The sequence below is a fragment of the Sinohyriopsis cumingii genome, chromosome 9, assembly GCF_028554795.1.
Source record: "Sinohyriopsis cumingii isolate HCF-2022 chromosome 9, ASM2855479v2, whole genome shotgun sequence".
Lineage (NCBI taxonomy): Eukaryota > Metazoa > Mollusca > Bivalvia > Unionida > Unionidae > Sinohyriopsis > Sinohyriopsis cumingii.
In genome coordinates this window covers 74,511,673-74,537,788 of record NC_142969.1, presented here as the reverse complement: position 1 = coordinate 74,537,788, position 26,116 = coordinate 74,511,673, and the positions used below count along the sequence as shown (strand labels likewise).

Below are 26,116 nucleotides of genomic sequence, written 5' to 3'. Positions count from 1 at the left end.
CCCAGTCTGTTCAATAATGGTGTTTTTTCATAAAACTCATTTATTTCACAACATGCTGATCAGATTATTTCAGATAATGTCTTTCACAGCAGAGATCTTTTATGATTTATTCATAATTGTTGCTTAAGGTAAAATCCACCTATCTAACAATGTACATCATGGCATACAGGATTTCAAAGAGAACAATGTACATCACGGCATACTGGACATCAAAGAGATCAAATGTACATCATGGCATACAGGACATCAATGAGAACAATGTACATCATGGCATACAGGAAATCAAAGAGTTCAAATGTACATCATGGCATACAGGACATCAAACAGATCAAATGTACATCATGGCATACATGATATCAAAGAGATCAAATGTACATCATGGCATACAGGATACCAAACAGAAAAATGTACACCATGGCATACAGGACATCAAAGAGAACAAAGTACATCATGGCATAGAGGACATCAAAGAGAACAATGGACCTCATGGTATACAGGAGATCAAAGAGATCAAATGTACATCATGGCATACAGGATACCAAACAGAAAAATATACATCATGGCATACAGGACATCAAAGATAACCATGTACATCATGGCAGGGTTTCAAAGAGATCAACTGTACATCATGGCATACAGGATTTCAAAGAGAACAATGTACATAATGGCATACAGGATTTCAAAGAGAACAATGTACATGATGGCATACAAGATATCGAAGAGAACAATGTATATCATGGCATACAGGACATCAAAGAGAACAATGTACATCATGGCATACAGGATTTCAAAGAGATCAATGTACATCATGGCATACAGGATATCAAAGAGAACAATGTACATCATGGCATACTGAATTTCAAAGAGATCAAATGTACATCATGGCATACTGGATTTCAAAGAGGTCAAATGTATATCATGGCATACAGGATTTCAAAGAGAACATTATACATCATGGCATACAAGCTATCAAACAGAACAATGTACATCATAGCATCCTATAACTAAACGTGGCAGTCAACCACTAACTGGTCCGATAACCAAACCTGGCAGTCAGCCTCTGACTGGTCTTATAACCAAATTTTGCAGTCAGCCACCAACTGGTCCTAAATCCAAACTTGGCAGTTAATCCAATAACCAAACACATATTACTGTTTGAACTGGATAATTTTCAAAAACCAGACTCAGGAAGTCCAAATTCTTCTAATATACAAAAATGCATTGTCCAGTTAGTTTTTTCCAACTATACCAAAAATCTTTGAACAAGCTATTAATGCCAGATTTCTAATTACATTTACAATATCTCACACTCATATTTTTCTGTTCTGAGAAATGGTTTCAACTCTAAAACTACCCATATCAGACATTAGAAAACCTGTGCACAGTTCTAGACAAACAAATTGTATGCTGTAACTAAATGACTGATTTGTGATTACAATGTGACTGTTATCACCACAAACATATCCTTTGGAAATCTTCAGATCTGGTAATAAAGAGGGTAACCTCTCAAATGTAAGATACTGTATCAAAGTAAGAAACTCAACTAGCTCACTGGGAAGTATCTACAAAGAGGTATCTATGTAGTGAATTCACAAACCAATACTTTTTAAAAGTTTTAAGTAATAATATCTTTCTCATAAATGATTATATAATTATGCTGATTGATGAAAACAGACTAACTTATGCTGACCATGATACCAGTGTATAATTTACAATTTAAACACCGAATGCACTAAAAAGTTTATGCGATAGATTATGCGATTGTCAGAGAATGGCTCAACAGACAGATTCTCCAAATATACAGACATACATATATGCAGACATACGGGGTCAAACCTTTCAGTACAAACATATATAGACATACAAGGTGTAACCTTTCAGTACATATGTATATACAGACATACAAGGTGAAACCTTTCAGTACATACATATATACAAACATAAAGGGTGAAACCTTTCAGTACATACGTATATACAAACATAAAAGGTGAAACCTTTCAGTACATATGTATATTCAGACATACTAGGTGTAAACTTTCAGTACATATGTATATACAGACATACTAGGTGTAAACTTTCGGTACACATGTATATACAGACATACAGGGTGAAACCTTTCAGTACATACATATATACAGACATACAAGGTGAAACCTTTCAGTACATATGTATATACAGACATACTAGGTGTAAACTTTCAGTACATATGTATATACAGACATACAGGGTGAAACCTTTCAGTACATACATATATACAGACATAAAAGGTGAAACTTTTCAGTACATATGTATATACAGACATACAAGGTGAAAACTTTCACTACATACATATATACAGACATATTGGGTGAAATGTTTTAGGACATACGTATACATAGACATACAGGGTGAAACCTTTCAGTACATACATATATACAGACATACAAGGTGAAACCTTTCAGTACATACATATATACAGACATACAGGGTGAAACCTTTCAGTACATACATATATACATACATAAAAGGTGAAACCTTTCAGTACATATGTATATGCAGTCATACAAGGTGAAACCTTTCACTACATACATATATACAGACATATAGGGTGAAATGTTTTAGGACATACGTATATATAGACATACAGGGTGAAACCTTTCAGTACATACATATATACAGACATACAAGGTGAAACCTTTCACTTCATACATATATACAGACATATAGGGTGAAATGTTTTAGGACATACGTATACATAGACATACAGGGTGAAACCTTTCAGTACATATGTATATGCAGTCATACAAGGTGAAACCTTTCACTACATACATATATACAGACATATAGAGTGAAATGTTTTAGGACATATGTATATATAGACATACAGGGTGAAACCTTTCAGTACATACATATATACAGATATACAAGGTGAAACCTTTCACTACATACATATATACAGACATATAGGGTGAAATGTTTTAGGACATACGTATATATAGACATACAGGGTGAAACCTTTCACTACATACATATATACAGACATATAGGGTGAAATGTTTTAGGACATACGTATACACAGACATACAGGGTGAAACCTTTCAGTACATATGTATATGCAGTCATACAAGGTGAAACCTTTCACTACATACATATATACAGACATATAGGGTGAAATGTTTTAGGACATACGTATATATAGACATACAGGGTGAAACCTTTCAGTACATACATATATACAGACATATAGGATGAAATGTTTTAGGACATACGTATACATAGACATACAGGGTGAAACCTTTCAGTACATATGTATATGCAGTCATACAAGGTGAACCCTTTCACTACATACATATATACAGACATATAGGGTGAAATGTTTTAGGACATACGTATATATAGACATACAGGGTGAAACCTTTCAGTAAGTATCAGACCTGGCAACCCTGATGAGTCCGTCTCAGTAAGGCAGTTGATTTTTTTCCTTAAGTTTGACCAGTTTTCAGTAAGGTGTAACAAAATACCATAAACTGTTATAATAGTAAAGCTGGAAAATGTATTATTAAAAGTTCGGTATTAGGAACGTGCAGCGACGATAAACATTAGATTCAAGTGAAAAGTTTGTAAAGTACGCATAGACTTTATTTACCACTAGTACAGTTGCACAAATTTTAGTTCCAAACCCTACTGAGTTTAATGGCTTGTTGCTATCTCTCAGCTTGATGTAATTCTTGGAAATTCTTTTTTCCATTTCACATGACGATGGCAATCATATTTCCTGCCATGAATCATACTCAAATTGGCATGTTGTCCAATGAACATAATTGTGTCCCTTCCAGCTTATATTTACAAGAATCTGAATATTCCTTTTTATTTGTCTGTGTTGATTATTAACACTTTTCAAGAGGCTTATTTCCCCTTTTTTTAAGTCTTAAACATGCAACGCTTGCTGGACGCCATTAAAAAAAGTGTCTGATGTGCTGCTGTGAAGTTAGTCTGGTTTCCTGACCAATTTCACTATGTCTAATATGAAACCCGGATCCAAATCAGACACGGATGAACAAATTTTCCCGATTTTTCAGCAATGATCATTTTTCATAGCTTCTGCTTGCATGCCGTAAGTCCGTATTTTAAGGGTAAATTTTGTAAGGCTTACAGCAAAATCGTAAGAGTTGGCAGGTCTGAAGTATGTATATACAGACATAGAGGGTGAAACCTCTCAGTACAAACATATATACAGACGTAACATACGTATATTGAGACATACAAGGTGAAACCTTTCAGTACATACATATATAAAGATATACAAGGTGAAACCTTTACAGACATACATATATACAGACACACAGGGTGAAACCTTTCAGTACATACATATATGCAAACACAAAGGTGAAACCTTTCAGTACATACATATATACAAACATAAAAGGTGAAACCTTTCAGTACATATGTATATACAGACATACTAGGTGTAAACTTTCAGTACATACGTATATAGAGACATACAAGGTGAAACCTTTCAGTACATACTTATATACAGATATACAAGGTGAAACCTTTCAGTACATACATATGTACAGACATACAAGGTGAAATCTTTCAGTACATATGTATATACTGACATACAAGGTGAAACCTTTCAGTACATATGTATATACAGACATACAAGGTGAAACCTTTCAGTACATACATATATACAGACATACAGGGTGAAACCTTTCAGTACAACTAGCCAATGAATATTTGGAGATGTAAGAACACCTTTATGACATTTCAATTTAATCAAAGACTTCTACATATGAACATTACGCCATAAATCTTGCATACAAATAAATCAAGAAACTTCTCATATGGTCTCAGAGTTCTACAATATTGTCAATTCTACTATATATATATATATATATATATATATATATATATATATATATATATATATATATATATATATATATATAGTGATTGAAGCTAAAGTGTTCATTTATAAAGCAGTTAATACTAAACAATAAGTCGTTCAAGAGTACAATTTATGCGAATCTCAATCTATTCCTTTAAAGAGCATGTACGTCTCTTAATTACTGGGCAATTTTAAAATAAAGTCCTCAACACTATCAAGATTCCTTTTCATGATCTTCATTTTGCATTAGATTATCTATTATCTGTTGGCACTGATACATGTCACAAGTGCTTTTAGTGCAGTTAGATGTGAAATTTATAAGGGTTCACTAAATCAAAAAGTATTTTTGTGTATTCAAAAGATTTAGCTTGATACTTTTAATCCAGATGCCCTTTCTATGAAACGAAACTGAAGATCTCATGCGAGCTTCAAGGGATGTTATGTTAAAGTTCTGTATTTCATATTTATCTTGCATCTTTTTATTATTAAGTAATATGTTTATATGTATATTTTTTCATTGCTGAATGCCATCTTTGAAGATCTTGTAAATTTTTCAAGATTACATATAAGAAACAAATGCAGATATTGTGCATGTCCATACATGAAAAAGCAGTTGAATTCCTTTCTTCCCACTTGGTCTATATTAAATCAAATATCTGAAAAAGCTGACTTCATTACAAGAGATTTCATCATCAACAGTTTTAATTTCCTTAGGAAAAAATAATTTTTGAATGTCTGTCACTGATGTTTCTTATTGAAAATAAACTTAAATAGTGATAGTTTGTAAACCTGTGAAAAAGCTTTTTAAATTTTGTTGGATTATTTCCCTAAGAAAAACAAATTCTCTTTGAGAAATTTATACTGTCGGTGTACAAAATCTGAACTGAAAATTCTGCTGAGAAAAAAAAACCTAACTTAAATTTCTGAGAACTCATTCAAATTAAAAGGATTGTATGCCTTTAATTACCTTTTGTCATTCTTTATTTTATTTCCCCTTTGGACAGACCGAAATACATCTCTCATCCTGCAAACAAATAACTGTGAAATCTGAATTGTTAAAAATCTGAGACCATATCTACAAAACATTTTGCTGAAAATTTATGAAATAGTTAATGTATGCAAATATTATAATAATTTAAACTATTCACATATTGATAATAAAATAATATGTACGGTACTAACTACATGTATATTACTTCAAGCTCTCTAAAGGTCATTCAAGAACAGTAAAAGGTAGTGGGACTTTCTTGGTTTTTCAAGAACAATTTAAGATCATCGTGCTTTTTAAGATACAAGACCATGCAATAAAAGTTCTTATGAAAGCCATAGAAAAAAATAATAAAAAAATTCTGATTGTAATGTAATGGTTTCTTAATATTGGGTAAAATATTTTATGTATTCGAGGGTTTGACATGCACTTATTTATGTCAGTAAACAATGGAAACTATTGGGAACACCTGCTTCCCTTCTATTAATTAAAACGATGTGCCTAACATTAATGGGATGAAACATGACCATCACTAATTCCAGCTATAAAAAAAAAAAACAACAGGAAAACATGTCTATTGTTCTTTTAAAATCGAGTTTATTGTGCAGGATGTTTGTAACAATTCATTTTATATCTCTTTTTGTTTTCTATCCTTATCATATGGGACAAAGGTCACATTTCTAATAGCTCCTTTAAACGAAATCACCAAATACTCATCTCAATGCAGTTCATGCCTCCAAATATCAGCCAAAATCCAGCGACCAGCACGATGCAGAAAGGATCTATTGGACTGACTGATTTGTGTGATTAAAATACATATTACACTATATTGTTTATGTTAATTTTTTTCGTAAACTGACCAATAGGAAAGTTACTTATAGCATTTCCTCTCACTGGAACAAAGCAGCATGAACAGTAATCAAGGTAGTCTAATTGACCAAAGTTAAATAAAACAACTTAAACAGGTAATCTTGATTCAAGATTGCCTAACTGGACTAAATGTGGACAAAGCATGTATAACAAAAATTGTGACTGGTGATTTTATTTAAACTAACAATGAATATTATATAAAATGATAAAAAATATATAAGTCTACCTAACCAAAATACGGCTATTATACAAAATGCTAAATTATATGAACCTGCTATACATCTACATAAAGAGACAACTCATATAGAAAATTCATAAATGACACATCACAAACTTGTCTCCATTACTTAATCACCACTTTTACATGTGCCTCCCTTATTTCATATTTAGTCTATCTGAACACAGATCTAAGATATGTACTTCCAGTCTACTTGCATCCAAAATTCAGATTCATAGTTATTGTTTACACTGGACTGGAGAAAACAAAAACAACCAATCAAAATTAAATTTATTCTATTCATTGCAAAGTAGATGAAAACATGTTTACAACAGTGATCAAATGGACCAGAAATTAGGCAACAAAGAAACTTAGAATAAAAGTTATCATTCAATTATTAGTAAGGTACTTAGGACTAAATGTACAACTATTAAACTTTAGAAACATCATGATATTAAGAGAGAAAACCATATGAGCTATGGCAGTGATTTGCTGTATATGAAATGTGTTAATCATTCTGCATGAAAAGAATCTGGCACTACTTTCTGCACCTAGTGTTTCTAAGAGTAAAAAAAACATTATCAGCAAAATATTATGTTTTTATTAGTGGCAAATATGACAAACTCCCCACTATAATTTTACTTTTTATTGTCAAACAATCAATGACCCATAAACTAAAATACACTCAAAATTCCATCTACCCACTTCTAGACCTGTTCCCTATAATTAATACTAAGAGTACTATGTCCAGCCAGCCACAAGCACTGCAACTTTTGCTTGAGATTCTTTTGTAGATTAGTTGAGTGCATAAGAAAATAGGTCAAAGAATGCATTAGTGAATATTAAATGATATCGGAAGTACCACTATAACAACACCAGCAATAATGCATTTCAATCAACATTTAAGCATGTAACCTTCATTTCAGAAAACCATATAATTTTAAAATAACTATTGAAATAGGAGTTACCTTGTTTGCTATCCCCATTTATTTCTCTTCAAAGCATAATGTTTCGAGCAAAGCCAGGAAATATTAAATTGGTGACCATAATTACCTTTGTAGATGATAAAATGTCAAAGATTGATACATTTTATTGCAGATATATTAGCTAGAATGAGGCACAACCTACCCAACAGAGTCTGGCTATTTAAAAAAGACCTTGTATATTTCAAATATAGTTAAAGGAACTTTTAAATTCCTTTATTTTAGTGTATGGTTGATGGGTGTAATATGGGTTATAGAACATACAGCTTGGCCTTACATCAGATGTGCACCTATCAAAAAATTGCTAGTTCCATTTGGTCATTTTCACTTCCTGGACTGCAAAAGTAAATTGTAAAAAAAATTATCAAATAACTTTTTCTGCATTTTATATATTTGGTAATTCATTCACTGCACTTTCAGAAGTTGGTATTGGCTAGTGTGGCAAATTTTATTTTCCCTATTTTAATAATTGCTAAAGATAGTGCACCTTAGAATAATTCAGGCTGATCTTTTGAGCACAAGGGAGCAGTCAATTTGGTTAGCTGTGTGCTTAAAGCAGGGACAGTTTCCACAGGTACAATATCCAAAGAAATTTCAACCACAGTACACGAAAGTAAGATAAAGGTATGCCAACATTCTCTCCACTGTGCATGTTGCAAATGCAAACAACTTCACCTTACACCGGTCACTCTCTCAGAAGGTCATAATATTTGTAGATTGCCCCCTAAATGGTCTTTGAGATGCTTGGATATTAACTAAATGGTCTTTGAGATGCTTGGATATTAGTTAAATAGTCTTTGAGATGATTGAATATTAGTTAAGGGGGCGCTCACCAGATAATATGTACTTTTGAGAGAGTGACGTATGTAAGGTGAAGTAGTTCGCATTTAAAACATGCACAATGGAGAGAATGTTGGCATACCTCTATGCTACATTAATGTAATGTGGATAATATTTCTTTGGATATTGTACTTTTGGAAATTTTACATGATTTAGCACACTGCTAACTAAAATGACTGCTCCCTTGTGTTAAAAAATCAGCTTGAATTAGTCTAAAGTACACCATACATAGCAGCTATTAAAATAGGGAAACTGAATTTTGCCGGACTAGACAATACCAGCTTCTGATAGTGCAATGAATGAATTACCAAATATATAAAATGTAAAAAAAAGTTATCAGCTCTTTTTTATAAAATTTACCTCTGAAGTTCAGGAAGTGAAAATGAACAAGTAAAGCTAGCACTTTTTTGAAAGGTGCACATCTGAAGTAAGGCCAAGCTGTATACTCCATAACCCACAGTACACCCATCAATCATACACCAAAATAAAGGGAATTAAAGGTTCTTTTCCATTATACCTAATACATACAAGGTCTTTTTTAAACAGTCAGTATAACCAGTGAGGAAAGCCGGGAAAATTCTTTTTCTTTAAAAGCCTAACCCTATGCAAAATACGAAACTGTAGAGTGCCACCTAAATGGTCTTTGAGATGCTTGGATATTAGTTAAATGGTCTTTGAGATGCTTGAATATTAGTTAAATGGTCTTTGAGATGGTTCGACATTAACTAAATGGTCTTAAGATGCTTGGATATTAGTTAAGTGGTCTTTGAGATGCTTGAATATTAGTTAAATGGTCTTTGAGATGGTTCAGTATTAACTAAATGGTCTTTGAGATGGTTCGATATTAACTAAATGGTCTTAAGGTGCTTGGATATTAGTTAAGTGGTCTTTGAGATGCTTGGATATTAGTTAAATTGTCTTTGAGATGCTAAATAATACCCTACATCAAATCCACAGCAGCTACAACTTTGTGCTTGTAGATCTTTCGATACAGCGTGAATCTTGTATTGAACATGCTGTACAGATTGAACGCATCCTAGAAAAGAAAGAACAGTCAAATTAATGTTTGTATTTTTCTTAACGAAAGAAGGTAGGTAATAACATGCAATGTACAAAAAATAAAATTAACCAAAGAAATGAAAAAGACATTCACACACAACACACAAATACATAAGTTCATCAGCATATATATATATATATATATATATATATATATATATATATATATATATATATATAGAGAGAGAGAGAGAGATCTATTTATCCTACCAAGTAGCTATCTAACTAACTAATCAAGAGTATATACATATGTATGCATAGAACATGCATAAATATACTTGCATAGACATAAACCTGCACACATTTATAAACAGATTCATATACATATTATAAACATACATACATATGTACATACACACACATATACACACATACATACATGCATGCGTACAATGCATGGATATTAGTTAAATGGTGCATATTTGTGCATGTGTGCACGTGCGACACACACACATGCACACACACACACAAGTGAAAGAAGACCTCAGAGCTAAACAAGGAAACTTTGGAAGGGGGCAGACTTACATAATCGCGGTACCCCAGCTCGAACACACCATCCCTTGTTCTGACCACTCGGGCAACACTCAAAGCTCTGTCATACTGGAATCTCTCTGAAATACCACAAGCCATGGCATCCCTGTTGAAATAGTCCCATTTATCCACATCTACCCCACTGTCCACATTAGAAACAATCTTTAAAATGAAGAAAATTAAATCTTGTATTACAATGCATAATTTTCAATACATTCCAATCAAAATGCATACAGTCATACCTACTTATATCGGCAAGCCACCTAAGTCCTGGCCAATGGCCTATTAATTTAGAAATAACCTCCAAAATGCATTTCCTACCCTCACTTCAGTCGAAAATGACAAAAATCTCCAGGGCTGAATGAGTTAATACTATCAAATTTGTTGTACTTATGTCAACATCAATGATAACAAATAAATATATATGTCAACAGAAGTTCTAGGTACCAAACTGAACAAATCCTTTGTTTTTTAATTGTTTATGTAGAAAAGGTGCCAGATACTTCAACAATTATTTCATGTTGCCACCAGGGTCTAATATTCCTGTGGCATTAACAAGCACACATTTGCTTGGTCGTCCAAAGCTGGCCTTTTTGCAAAGACTTAAAAATCCATGCACCCTTCATCTGACGAAGTCAGAACCAAATCTGAATAAAATCCATGAAACCTGATTGATTGTTGTAATTTCCAAAGCAATCGGTAATTGGAACATGTTGTGTTGTTAAAGTTTCCATTTTGCAGGAAAAAGGAACTTTAACCTTACAACGGCTAGTACAGGCGACGTAAAATGCAAATTAAATTTACAATCTCTTGAAACTAGACTTATGTCCATCAGTGAATCTGAAGATCTTGCAAAGATGTCAGTGAAGTTTTTTACCTGTTGACAGGTTTTCATTTACCAATATATACTAGCTTCTTATCCTTGGTAGTCTCAGCAAGATGATTATTTATTTTGCGTCAAACAGACTACATTCTGGGCCAGTTTAAGTAAATGTAGCATGTAAATAACAACTAGACCTCCATGTGCTACTGGCAATGATGAATATCATAGTGAACTGTTTGTGAGACATGTTTGTTGACATTGGGATACAGTTCAAATGAGGCTAAAACTTCATATATATAATATATATTTTGATTTATGTGTTTTCTAACATGTGACCTATTCATGGATTTTTTCATTTGCATGTAGAGTACTTAATGCAATATGGATTGTATTACACAAAGGTAACACAAATGTAAGTCATAAATATTTATACAAGTGTATTTCAAACTAGTTTTGTTGTCACGTAATAAAAATATAAATTGCTTATTTTCTCTCAGTGTCAATGCTGCTTACTGTTAACAGGTCACCCATTACAGATAAATTTCACTTTCATGCAAAATTTTATTTTTTTCAGTGGTCCCACCCTCCAACACTTATATCAATACCAGCTAATGTCGATAACATTACCTCAGGACTGAGGATGTCAAGGTAAACAGGCAGTACTGTATACAAGAGAAATATCTACACAAGATAATCAATGAAGAAGCGCACAAACTCTACACCCATGTTGTTGTGGATCGACCATTATATAAAGAGGCCCTGATCTCTTGAGTCTAGAAAAATAATTTATACAATTAATCTTGTATGCAAGATGTTTTACTTAGCTATGAGACTGATATAAGGGAAACCGATACACAGTGTATACAAATGTCAGGTATCAAGGAAATTACAACTGCTCATCTTTTTATTCCACATCCAAACAAGATATTTTCTTTCTGTGATAATCATTTGTAACATCTTTATGCAAAAGTTCATTTATTTATCTAAAGCTTATCTCTTAACAATATCCAACATAAGTTAATTTTACAGATAAAAATTTGACATTGTTATCTTGCCTGGAACATGTATTTCTTCCTCTTCTCTGTGGGTAACATTTCAGCCTCGCACTTTCCCTATTTAATTATAACAGATAAAAGTGAAAGGTATCTTGATAAACTTATTCAAACAATGAATTTATAAGGCAGGAAAAATCATACTTCTCACTCATACAAGATATATCCCCCTTAGAGTGTGTTAATTTTGGCAAGTGGATTTAAAATTCAATAAATACAATGACTAAAATGAAAAGATTTATTAAATATGAAGGTGTTTGAAAGGACATGCATGCATAAAAGAACCAAATCATCTGAAAAATTAAGTTTGAGCTTTCAAAAATGTAAATATATCCCACAACTCCAAGTAGTGACAGAAGAGATAAGTAGAAAAATGACAGCTAAAAGGAAAGGAGTCTTTTAATCACATAGTTCCCTGCTTGCATTTGCTTTTCCAATCTTTTAACATGTTAAATAATAAATATTCGCCATTCCAAGGATAATATTATTATCACTACATTTGGAAAAAAAGCTCTTAAACTGAAATGTCTTAGATGAGGTAAACAAAGGACTGTCTTTGTGTAAATTAAAGTTAGCACACTGTCGCAGCCACCATGGTTTCATAAATTTGCAAATTTTAAGATAAAAACATTTGGAAAAACTTCCTTTGAAAAAAGGATAATCTTTTAGTAGGTTACATTACTCTGATAATACCTATCTAATGACATCAACTTAGGATACCTTTCTCTGCCACTTCCAAATCCAGCCCTAAACAAAAGATTAAAAAGGTCTTTCTGTGTATATGTTAGATTGAAAAAGGGAAGCAACTCTTGAAAGTTAAATCCCCTTTCTATCTCTCTGTGATTTCTATTATAATCATACATATCAGTGTTTACTTGAATGCAATCATAAGTGTTCATCGCATTGTGGAGATGGGTGGGAAGGATTTTGGCAGGATTTTTTGTAATTTGATCAGTCAAGCACTCTCTCAGAAACATAATTTACGTAATATTTTTATTTTACCATCAAATACATCACATGATCATCTTATATTAGGAGAATAGGTAAGAGCAGGAGGAAATGCTGAACATCCAACCTCTACCAGTGAATGTGGCAAATTGATGTCTTGGTCTAATGTCTGTACAGCTTCCACTAACCCAATGAGATTCATATCTCTGCTCAGTGTTGCCATATCAAGCAAATGGAAGCTAGTGAAGGCAGACTGGGCATGCCAGTCAGCTGACTCCAATGTCTCCAAAATTTAAACATTGTCTTCATGACATTAAATCTTCATTAGAGTAACTGATTCTGAGCAACTTCAGAGTACACTGATTAATGCCTTTAGCCACACTGTTTGGGGGGGGGGGGGAGTACGTCTTGCATTCAAGCCTTCAATGGAATGATTAGTCTTTTACAGTTGATGTGGATATTGTCCATGCCTCTCGGGTAACATCTAAGGGTACATACGAGGTTATGCAGCTTTGCTTCTCTTGACAGATTGATCAAGGAGACGAGTGAATTGTTATTTTCATTTGATTAGTTATGAAGTACTTAACTGTCAGAATGGAAATTGGATCTATAATATTGTATGTAACTCCCTCACTCGTTATGTTTAAGTTTGTGCTATCATGAATTACATGTCATATATGACAGCTGCTTCAGTGGGTGTGGGAGGGTAGAGACTGACTCAAACTTAGACAAATTTGGCCACGTCAAAATCCTGGTGAGATTCCACTTGGGACCAATGTAAATGAGTGTGGTCTGGAAATGTCAAATTTGGTACACATGTCAGAGATTGTTGCAGTCCAAATAGTCTCTTCTGTGAAGTCTGAACACATCTGAGATCATGGAACAGAACCCTTTGTTTGTGATAGGGGCTAACTTCTTGTATTCAAAGAGAAAAATACAGATTTATGCAGTCAGGTAATGAATGCAGAGTGGTGTAATATGAGCCACGAACAACACGATTTCACACTCATTTGTCCTGAAAAAGGAGGACCTTTGTTGTTGCAATTCTCTCCAAAATTGAAACTCCAAACAAATTTTTTATCAGGATGCCCCTGAAAAGAGCCTGGAGTGAAGGAGTCTTTCTGGCAATTGAAGTAATAGTGGAGATGTTGACAGTCTGAGTGGAATGAAGGTCACTATGACTTGGTCTAGGTATGTCTATAAGGAAACTGAGTACATCATTGATCCATTTTATTCAGGCGATCAGAACCTTTGCAGTCTGTTCACCTCATTTCTCAATTTTCTTCATAATTAAAACCGATGAAGGGAAATTGTTTGCCACATTGTCTCCCAGATGATTTAAAAAGGATCTAAATGCATATGAAAGGAAAGGATATCAGTTGTGGAAACCCTCTAGGACATGTGTTTCGGTTATAAATAATTAGCAGCATTTTAAAGTATCTTTTCATACTAAAGTACATCTGCAGACTTTGGAATGGAAGAGGTATGGTTAAAAAAAATATATCTCCTTACTTTTGAATCTAAATTTAAATTTTTTTTCTTCAAAATAACATAAAAGAAATAAAATCTGCATACTGCTGTGCAGAGTACATTTTTATATGCATGACGTTGGACTAATTTGCATGACTTCTTGTCCATCACGGCTTTCCAAGTGCATGAATTAAAAGTTAATGAGCCACTCTTGTGCCTCTTGTTTTCTCACCTCTTCAATTCAACATCCTTCTCAACTTTTCAATTCCATATCCTAAAGGAAGTGGAGAAATGAAAAGGAGGGGGCACATACAAAAACAATAATGATCATTAGCGACCTCTTCTGCTAGAAGACAAAGTCATCAGATGCATAGAGTGAATTGGGGACAAATCTGACAAAGTGTTCCTGACTAACTTTGACATGGCATTCAAGACTTGTCTGTGCACTTTATCAACATTTAGATGAGGAACATGTGGAAACTTCTTCATCATAAAGAAGCTATTGTGCTACTGGTATTGCAAATACTCCAAGAAATGCCAGGTAACTTTTTAAACAAATTGCAGCAAGATTTTGAATGATGAACTGTCATCTTTATCTACATTTACCAAGGCATTGACCCTCTAAGTAGAAATGATTGAAGGTGGTGGACGGCATTCCGACAGAATATAAACTCCTATCGATTTCTTTTTTTTAGCTGCAGTGAACTCAATTCCATCCATTTCATTGTCAGATTGGCATGTTCTGGCATTTCCATTTCATCCCCATCATCACCAGGGATACAGCCTTCCATATGGAAATGATGATGAAGTATCATCAACGTGTATCATAATTTGCAAATCTGATATGCTATCTATAGTGATCATATTATAAAATGCCAGCCCAATGCTGTTGGTCTGGCTTGGTTGGAGAACTCCATAGGTAATGCCATTTGCTGTGAATTTCATGGTCAGTCACCCATCCAACAAGATATGCAGTCTGTCTAGGCAGCTGACGCACTAGTCATAGATAATATAAAATTTACAACTGTAAAAGCACATAACTATGGTATATGCCTCACTGTTTGATTGGTTGGTGAAGTATAGTATATGCCTCACTGTTTGGATGGCTGGTGTAGTATGCCTCACAGGTAGGGTGATACTCCTTGCAAGCCCTCATGCCTCAATAGTGGGGTGATACTGCTTGTAAGCCCTCATGCCTCAATGGTGGGGTGATACTCCTTGCAAGAAATCATGCCTCAATAGTGGGGTGATACTCCTTGCAAGCCCTCATGCCTCAATAGTGGGGTGATACTGCTTGTAAGCCTTCATGTCTCAATAGTGGGGTGGTACTCTTTGCAAGCCCTCATGCCTCAATGGTGGGGTGATACTCCTTGCAAGCCCTCATGACTCAATAGTGGGGTGAAATGGTGGGGTGATACTGCTTGTAAGCCCTCATGCCTCAATGGTGGGGTGCTACTGCTTGTGAGCCCTCATGCCTCAATGGTGGGTTGCTACTGCTTGTAAGACATCATGCCTCAATGGTGGGGTGATACTGCTTGTAAGCCCTCATGCCTCAATGGTTGGGTGATACTCCTTGCAAGCCCTCATGCCTCAATGGTGGGTTGCAACTGCTTGTAAGACCTCATGCCTCAATGGTGGGGTGATACTCCTTGCAAGCCCTCATACCTCAATGGTGGGGTGATACTGCTTGTAAGCCCTCATGCCTCAATGGTGGGGTGATACTCCTTGCAAGCCCTCATACCTCAATGGTGGGGTGATACTGCTTGTAAGCCCTCATGCCTCAATGGTGGGGTGATACTGCTTGTAAGCCCTCATACCTCAATGATGGGGTGATACTGCTTGTAAGCCCTCATGCTTCAATGGTGGGGTGACAGATGTCTATTAGGTATCCTTTCTCTTAATTCCCCATCTTGTATGTCTCTGATTTTTATTTCCAACTGCATCTTATCTTTGTTGTCCCTTTTTCTTTCTCTGCCATTTTTCTGCTTTTCTTTCTGCTTTCTGCCTTCTGCTTTCTCTACTGCACGCCTTATCCTGTACCTATCCATACATGCATATCGTAATCCCACACCCTTTCCATACAGTCATACAGAATATGATTGGCTGACCCTTACTAAATGAATGACAGCTCCCTTTCCCCAGAACTTACCATAACTAAATGGTGCTGAAACAGCAGAAATATGACCCAGTTATCTTGATATTTTACGATCCTGACCTATTTGTCAAAGCCTTCCTGAAATCCCAAAACTTTACTTGCTAGTGATGTTCTCACACCCAATGTTTGTTAGTTTCTATGATGCTGAACTAGTTACCCATATTTATCATTGCTTCCCTCACATCTGTCTCTGAAATGCCCATATTCACACACTATTACTAGTTAGAAACCTTATATTGGTACTGCTATATATTTTACTTTTTCCCCACACTAAAATCCCACTTGTCATATGTCCTAAAAATACCTTTGGTCATGATACTTTTAAATTGTCTGTATTTTAACTAGGCTCAGTATTCTGCCCTTTGTACATTTAATTTCGAAATGCCACTGAAAGGGTCATGCCATCTATTTTTTTGTCCATCCAGCATGTACATCTGACTCGTATTTTAACACCATTTTGGGCTGAAAATCACTCACTGGTGCTTCCATTTCCACTTTCCCAGTTCCAATAATCTGATATATTTAATAACTTTAAAGAGTATTTTCATCATCACTATCATCAGCAAGTATTTGCAAACAAAATCATAATGAACCATGCAAAGAATCAGACATTTTGGGTTTTCATGGTAAATACTTTTTTAAACAAGCATTTGTAAATTTTTCTTCATGAATGGTTCAAATAACGCCATAATTTTTATTCCTGGGCACGTTTTTCTAATCAAATTTAGTTAAACAACCATTCATGTTGTGCTTGAAGAACCCAGATGTGGAACAGTTGCTACCCAAAAAACAGATTTCGCGACAAGAGCAGTTAAATAAAAATTGTATACTTCGCTGAGCACATTTTCATATGTGGGACTGCGGAAGCTCCAGCATTTCACTGTTCTCCGTGCACACAAATTCAGACAAATTTTGCACAATTTGTGCAATGGCACACACAGACAGCATCTCTGCTTAAGTACTTGACATATCTAATGACTTTCCTGTGAAGTCTCTCTGTTGCTCTGCCACTACTTCTGTTTTTCATGCAAAGAATAAGCTACATTGATTTCTGATTGGTGGTTACTGTTTAACCAGGAGCAGAACAAGCAATAACCACAAATGAAAATTCAATGTAACATATTTCAATGTGCAACCCACTGATAGCATAGCAAATCAACCAAAGGAGTCAAGGTACAATTCAAAGCAGAAATTTTGCGTGAATATGGTTATTAAATGACGAGCATAAGTATTTCATTAAACACGTGGAACACATTTGGAATATATAGTATATGCTGAACATACTTCTGGGTTAAGATAATTAGTATGGAATGGGGAGGGACAGGCAGATTATGTACCATCTCAATTTGTGTTAACTTGTAGATGGCGAGTGGGTATTCTCAAATATTCTTTTTCATTTTTACTAATACTCGCAAGTGTCTGTGACTGTAAGTGTTATTTCAGATGGATTATAATTGTACAGAATAAAAAGGTAACTAAAAGAAATTATTCAAGACTGCTGAAGACTAATATAACTTACATAGGGTAAGTATCCTTTTGTATCAATTTTCCATATATTGTATAGATAGGTGTATCATTTTGTATCGATTTTCCATCTCTTGTATAGATATGTGTATCGTTTTGTATCGGTTTTCCATCTCTTATATAGATATGTGTATCATTTTGTATCAATTTTCCATTTCTTGTATAGATATGTGTATCATTTTGTATCGGTTTTCCATCTCTTGTATAGATATGTGTATCGTTTTGTATCGATTTTCCATCTCTTGTATAGATATGTGTATCGTTTTGTATCAGTTTTCCATCTCTTGTATAGATATGTGTATCATTTTGTATCGATTTTCCATCTCTTGTATAGATATGTGTATCGTTTTGTATCGGTTTTCAATCTCTTGTACAGATATGTGTATCATTTTGTATCGATTTTCCATCTCTTGTATAGATATGTGTATCATTTTGTATCGATTTTCCATCTCTTGTATAGATATGTGTATCGTTTTGTATCGTTTTTCCATCTCTTGTATAGATATGTGTATCATTTTGTATCGTTTTTCCATCTCTTGTATAGATATGTGTATCATTTTGTATCAATTTTCCATCTCTTGTATAGATATGTGTATCGTTTTGTATCGATTTTCCATCTTTTGTACAGATATGTGTATTGTTTTGTATCAATTTTCCATCTCTTGTATAGATATGTGTATCATTTTGTATCAATTTTCCATCTCTTGTACAGATATGTGCATATTGTTTTGTATCGATTTTCCGTCTCTTGTATAGATATGTGTATCATTTTGTATCAATTTTCCATCTCTTGTATAGATATGTGCATCATTTTTTCCATCTCTTGTACAGATATGTATATCATTTTGTATCAATTTTCCATCTCTTATATAGATATGTGTATCGTTTTTCCATCTCTTGTACAGAATATTTGTATCGTTTCAGTGAAAGTTTCGATGTATCAATATAATGATGAATCATATCACCCTATATCTGCATACTGGGTGTTGTTGTTGTTGTAGGATTTAACGCCATTTTTCAGCACATGATAGGCTATACATGGCGGCCAGTATTAATGGTGGAGGAAGAACACAGGAAAACCCCAGAAAGAACCACCGACCCACGAGAAGCTACTGGCAAGTTTTCTCACATACCCACATTGGCTGAATCCGAGACTCAAACCCATGCAGACATAGGTGAGATGGCAGTGATCCGTAACGGAGAGCACTTTTGACCACTCGGCCACTCACATATTGGGTGGAGAGGGCATCTCCAATGAGACTAAACAACAATTCAGCCATGAGGTGTGTGTTAAAAGTCTAACCATGCAGAGTGCTCAATATGTCAACCTGAGCTGCTGTAAATGTTTGACAAAGTATTTCTGACCAAAGTGCACACACATTACTGGGATTGTGAATACTCCAGGAGATGCCTGGTAATGTTTGCAATCTCTAAACAACTGTGGTAAGGTTCACAATGATGAACTGTTATTACATCATATACATCCACCAAGGGATTTACCTTGTAGGTATAATTGATCGAAGGTGATTGTTAGATTGGCATGTTCTGACATTTTCATCATTTCAACACCTTCATCAAAATGAGGACTGTCCTCTTCTTCTGGGCCCCAAGTCCTGGAATACAGCCTTCCATATGGAAATAATGCATCATCAGCTTGTATCATCATTTATCCTAATTGATGTGTCATCTGCAGTGATCATATTCTAGAGCCATGTTATGGAAATGATTTAAGTGTAATACTTGATAAGTATGGCTCCCAAAAGTTTTTTTGATGAAACTGAATTTACTGAAACAAAATTTTGACTTACTATAACACTGAAAATATAAGATGGATCATGAAATTTAAGTATAAGAGTAAATGGATTGTAAGGAGGACATCTTCACTGCAAGAAAGTGAAAATAAAAAAAGTGAAACTAAAATCGGGTACATCTGGGTTTCAGGTAACCACCCAGTTGGTAGAAAGGGGAGTTAACCTGTAAGAGTTTCTTCCTTCTGTCTAAATAATACATACACTTAAAGACATTCTTCATCTTTCCAAGAGGGTTGGATTTGGAGGTAACAGAAATTTGACCTGTGTAATGTGATCAGGTAGTATATTTGATAGAGAAATTAACATTCAAACAGCGAACATCTTTGTTTAATTTTTCGTAACTGTATTTCATATATTAGACATATCATTCAAAATAGTGTGATAAAATCAAAATAACAAACTGTATGCCAATCATAAATACTGTAAAGAGAATGTTGTAATTACATGGCACATATATTTTATCACTTTGATAAAAATTATTGCAATGATCAGGCTTGACACGTCTTAAACTCAACAAAGAATATAGTATGTCATATAATCATCAGACCTGACATGTCTAAAACTCAACAAAGAATAGTATGTCATGCAATGATCAGACCTGACATGTCTTAAACTCAACAAAGAATAGTATGTCATACAATGATCAGACCTGACATGTCTAAAACTCAACAAAGTATAGTATATCATGCAATGATCAGACCTGACATGTCTTAATCTCAACAAAGAATAGTATGTCATACAATGATCAGACCTGACATGTCTAAAACTCAACAAAGTATAGTATATCATGCAATGATCAGACCTGACATGTCTAAAACTCAACAAAGTATAGTATATCATGCAATGATCAGACCTGACATGTCTTAATCTCAACAAAGAATAGTATGTCATGCAATGATCAGACCTGACATGTCTTAAACTCAACAAAGAATAGTATGTCATACAATGATCAGACCTGACATGTCTTAATCTCAACAAAGAATAGTACGTCATGCAATGATCAGACCTGACATGTCTTAAACTCAACAAAGAATAGTATGTCATACAATGATCAGACCTGACATGTCTTAAAGGAGACTAGAAATCAAAATTTTCCTTTTACGTATGTAATTCTCTACAGATTTTAATTCGACTGCAATGTTTATAAATGAAATATCGTAAGCGGGTAGTGATTATATTGCGTGGAAGATACCACGATTCCGTAAATTGCCGAGTTTTTCCGAGTTTTAATGAGACGACAGATCACGTGGTACCGTGACGCTATACCAGCGAGTCCTCGAATACAAACATAAACATTGGCGAGCGAGGCAGACAGGAGACCACATTTGGGTTGCACATTCAAAAGTTGAATCTGCAGTCTGATATAATAGTTTATGTACTGTACTGGTAAGTATTAAAAGAAATTTGTTAGGCACAGTCCCCGGGCTGGTGACTTAAATAAACTAAAGTCCTGAATGAAATTCCACAAGCCCGGACAGTTCATACCTGTCAACTCTCAAGCCGGGAGAAAAACCTCCCGATTTTGGGGGTATTTCCTCATCTACATCCCGATCTCGTAATATCTCTCAATTTTGCGCAGCGAAGTCCCGATTATTACATTATGTCTGTCAATTTTCATTTGTCAGAAGAAAAAACCCAACCCCAAACCATTTTTAAATATCACGTATGCAATCCACAGTCTAAACTGCCACACTGCTGACATCGTAGCGATATGACTGAAAAATTGTTAAAGCTACGTTAAAAATTCAAATCACACGCGCACACGTCTAAACCCGGCACTGGACGAAATAATTAATATCATACAACAGTTTTTTTCTTCTTTTTTTCTTCTTCAGTAAATAGAACGTGAAGATTAAACATTATTCAAGTAAATTTCAGATTTTTTAAACAACTACAACAGTACTATAGTAAAAAAAAATAATTAAAAGAATAAAATTGTCACCAATTAGCTTAAATGAATGATCACGTTGAAATTTTCTCTGCAAACAAAATCGCATCTCCAGTTAAGACCTGACATTCCTCTACCGTATATGGAAAGTTTAATTACCATGATTAAATTACAAGGAATAAAACAAAATATACCATGCAGTATATGTGGCCCTAAAGAACTAATTCTGAATAAATATTTTAATCAGCAAACAGTGTTACATGCATTAAGACTTAAACCTAAGAAAATAAGGTGGGGCATAAGACTTGAGAAAAACAGTTGCCAGATGTACGGTAACTTGTGACTGCAGATTTGAACTGTTAAAATGAAGTCCATGGCATCGTAAGTAACAACAAAATAGGCATCGTTTATTTGGTAATCAATTGCTGGTGCTTATACATACACACACTGTCGAACATGGTTTCTTGGAAGTATGTCCGAAGGGCAGTCCTTTTCACAAGATCAATGTAAGGATAAGGATTCTGTTCATTAGTCACACAGGCTTTATTGTTTGCGTACTTAAATCAAAACTTTAGCTATTTTGCAATTTAGCCAGAACTGACCAGAATATGCAAAAGGGGCTTGTCATGGGGGAATAATAAGGCGTATCACAGCGAGAAGAGGCACGTCAAATAGACGGTCGCACATTGGGGCAAGGGGGGGGGGGGTCAATAGTCCCTCCCCCGTTCTATTGTCAGACAGTTAATGTGAAACTTTGACCTTTTTTTTAATCGCTCCTTTTTAAACTGCCCAAGGAATAGTTTTATATCAGTTCCAATTAATACAGATTACCGTTTATGCATACTACATGTATACAATGCATTTTTTTTAAATTTAATTTTTATAAGATTACTGAAAATTGTGTTTTCTTGAAACACGACAGGTTCAGAATCTTATTCTTAGCAAAGCTTCGATTTGATTAAAATCAAATCTAAATTTCACCTACGACAGTGGTGATTTGATTTAGATTGTGCCGTGTTAAGGCATGTATGTCAACATCTTGAAAATACATTTACTCATTTCACCAGCGCGATCAAAGTTTCCTCAGGCAAACACTTTTTGTTTCGACAAGCCTGACGGGCACCTCACTTTGAATACAGGATGGGCCGGAACTAAAACCAGAAGGGGCACAGGGTGTCGGGCTATCAGATTTGTTTTTAGCACTGCTGTTTTAGATAAAAGATATGTGGATTGATTGTTGCATTTTGTGGTCACTTACTCGTCCTTCTGCCCATTTTCGTAACTCACACGTTTAACTCTTTTCCCAGGATTTAAAATGTTCAAAGGTATGTCTGGAACAGCGCCAACTTTTAGTCTAGGCCTAGCATTTGCGTATCTTTGAACTGCTATTTTTTCATGATCCCTCTCGTAACATTCCTTTCAGAAATGTAACGAGCACATAGTGCTGTATGGTGTTGCTTTGAAATCGACTCGTTTGTAATAATGTACCCATTCTTTCATGATGCCTTTATCTTTCGGAAAAGAAAAAAAAATATGTTCACAGGCTTTTCTTAATGTTCTATTACACCCGTAAGCAACGCAAAACGGTATTGTCTTTTACTCTGGCAACTCCCACTTGGGTTGCTGGAGTCGCTACTATGACGTCACATCCCGAAAGTAACCGAATAGGCGCGGAAATTTTGCATACGAGGTCACGGAAATTCAGCTCCTAGAAGATAGGCCAATATTTAAATATTGGCATTACAGTCGCAGATGATACTTCAGAATAAGGTTTTCTGCTATAGTACTTTTATTATTATTCTATATTTCCATTGGTTTCTGGTCTCCTTTAATCTCAACAAAGTATAGTATATCATGCAATGATCAGACCTGACATGTCTAAAACTCAACAAAGTATAGTATATCATGCAATGATCAGACCTGACATGTCTTAATCTCAACAAAGAATAGTATGTCATACAATGATCAGACCTGACATGTCTAAAACTCAACAAAGAATAGAATGTCATGCAATGATCAGACCTGACATGTCTTAATCTCAACAAAGAATAGTATGTCATACAATGATCAGACCTGACATGTCTAAAACTCAACAAAGAATAGTATGTCATACAATGATCAGACCTGACATGTCTAAAACTCAACAAAGTATAGTATATCATGCAATGATCAGACCTGACATGTCTAAAACTCAACAAAGTATAGTATATCATGCAATGATCAGACCTGACATGTCTTAATCTCAACAAAGAATAGTATGTCATACAATGATCAGACCTGACATGTCTAAAACTCAACAAAGAATAGTGTGTCACGCAATGATCAGACCTGACATGTCTTAATCTCAACAAAGAATAGTATGTCATACAATGATCAGACCTGACATGTCTAAAACTCAACAAAGAATAGTATGTCATGCAATGATCAGACCTGACATGTCTTAAACTCAACAAAGAATAGTATGTCATACAATGATCAGGCTTGACACGTCTTAAACTCAACAAAGAATATAGTATGTCATATAATCATCAGACCTGACATGTCTAAAACTCAACAAAGAATAGTATGTCATGCAATGATCAGACCTGACATGTCTTAAACTCAACAAAGAATAGTATGTCATACAATGATCAGACCTGACATGTCTAAAACTCAACAAAGTATAGTATATCATGCAATGATCAGACCTGACATGTCTTAATCTCAACAAAGAATAGTATGTCATACAATGATCAGACCTGACATGTCTAAAACTCAACAAAGAATAGTATGTCATGCAATGAGCAGACCTGACATGTCTTAAACTCAACAAAGAATAGTATGTCATGCAATGATCAGACCTGACATGTCTAAAACTCAACAAAGCATAGTATGTCATGCAATGATCAGACCTGACATGTCTTAATCTCAACAAAGAATAGTATGTCATACAATGATTAGACCTGACATGTCTAAAACTCAACAAAGAATAGAATGTCATGCAATGATCAGACCTGACATGTCTAAAACTCAACAAAGAATAGTATGTCATGCAATGATCAGACCTGACATGTCTAAAACTCAACAAAGAATATTATGTCATACAATGATTAGACCTGACATGTCTAAAACTCAACAAAGAATAGAATGTCATGCAATGATCAGACCTGACATGTCTAAAACTCAACAAAGAATAGTATGTCATACAATGATTAGACCTGACATGTCTAAAACTCAACAAAGAATAGTATGTCATGCAATGATCAGACCTGACATGTCTTAATCTCAACAAAGAATATTATGTCATACAATGATTAGACCTGACATGTCTAAAACTCAACAAAGAATAGTATGTCATACAATGATCAGACCTGACATGTCTAAAACTCAACAAAGAATATATGGTATGTCATACAATGATTAGACATGACATGTCTATAACTCAACAAATATAGAATATAGTATCTAATACAATAATGACAGGTATTATTCTAACTGCTTAATAACTTTATACCTAAAATAACACTTTCTAGTAAAATAAATACTATACCCTAATGAGTTCTTTAATTAGCTTTAGAAGTTCTTCAGCTTTCCCATCTGGTCCCAGGTCTTTCTTGAGATGGTAACGGTCATCCTTAAACATTTTGTCTACCAATGCAAGAGTAACGTCTTCATGCTGCAAAAGGTTCAAAATTCATACACAATCATTCTTACATCATATATATATATGTATGTATATATTAGTGTATGTGTGTGTGTGTGATGAAACATGTACACATCTGCATCATCTATCTAATAGATTCTAATGACTGGGAGACTTTACTTATTTTGGAAATGGCTTAATGCACATGATTGTTCCTGGAATATAACTTGTGTTATAAATCATCAAAACTATTTTCTTCCAACTACTTTATTATGCATATTTTTAATAAAAAAGCCAAGGACTATAATTCTGGCTCACAACATTTAATGCATTTAGAATTCTATCAACGCAAATGTATTTCTGAAAGAAAGTAATGATCATGTTATTTTTTTTTTAAGAGCTTTTCTTTCTGTCCTGAGATTACTGTTTATCTATTCACTCTTGATAAAGATAACTATTGATTAC

At 34.4% G+C, this 26,116-nt stretch overlaps 1 protein-coding gene across 4 annotated transcripts in view; it reads right to left on the bottom strand.

Annotated features, from left to right (window-relative positions):
* LOC149792036 (deoxynucleoside triphosphate triphosphohydrolase SAMHD1-like) overlaps window positions 1–26,116 on the bottom strand; it is a 62,667-nt gene that overhangs the window by 19,899 nt on the left and 16,652 nt on the right. For 3 of the 4 annotated variants that reach the window (XM_089970526.1, XM_089970527.1, XM_089970529.1), the window contains 5 exons: window positions 25,559–25,684; window positions 12,237–12,293; window positions 10,353–10,520; window positions 9,713–9,804; window positions 5,838–5,894 (listed from right to left, as the gene is read on the bottom strand). In XM_089970526.1, coding sequence (XP_089826652.1) covers window positions 5,838–5,894; window positions 9,713–9,804; window positions 10,353–10,520; window positions 12,237–12,293; window positions 25,559–25,684 — 500 coding nt within the window. The remainder of the gene's footprint in view (window positions 1–5,837; window positions 5,895–9,712; window positions 9,805–10,352; window positions 10,521–12,236; window positions 12,294–25,558; window positions 25,685–26,116) is intronic. The other variant, XM_089970528.1, reaches the window with a different exon arrangement.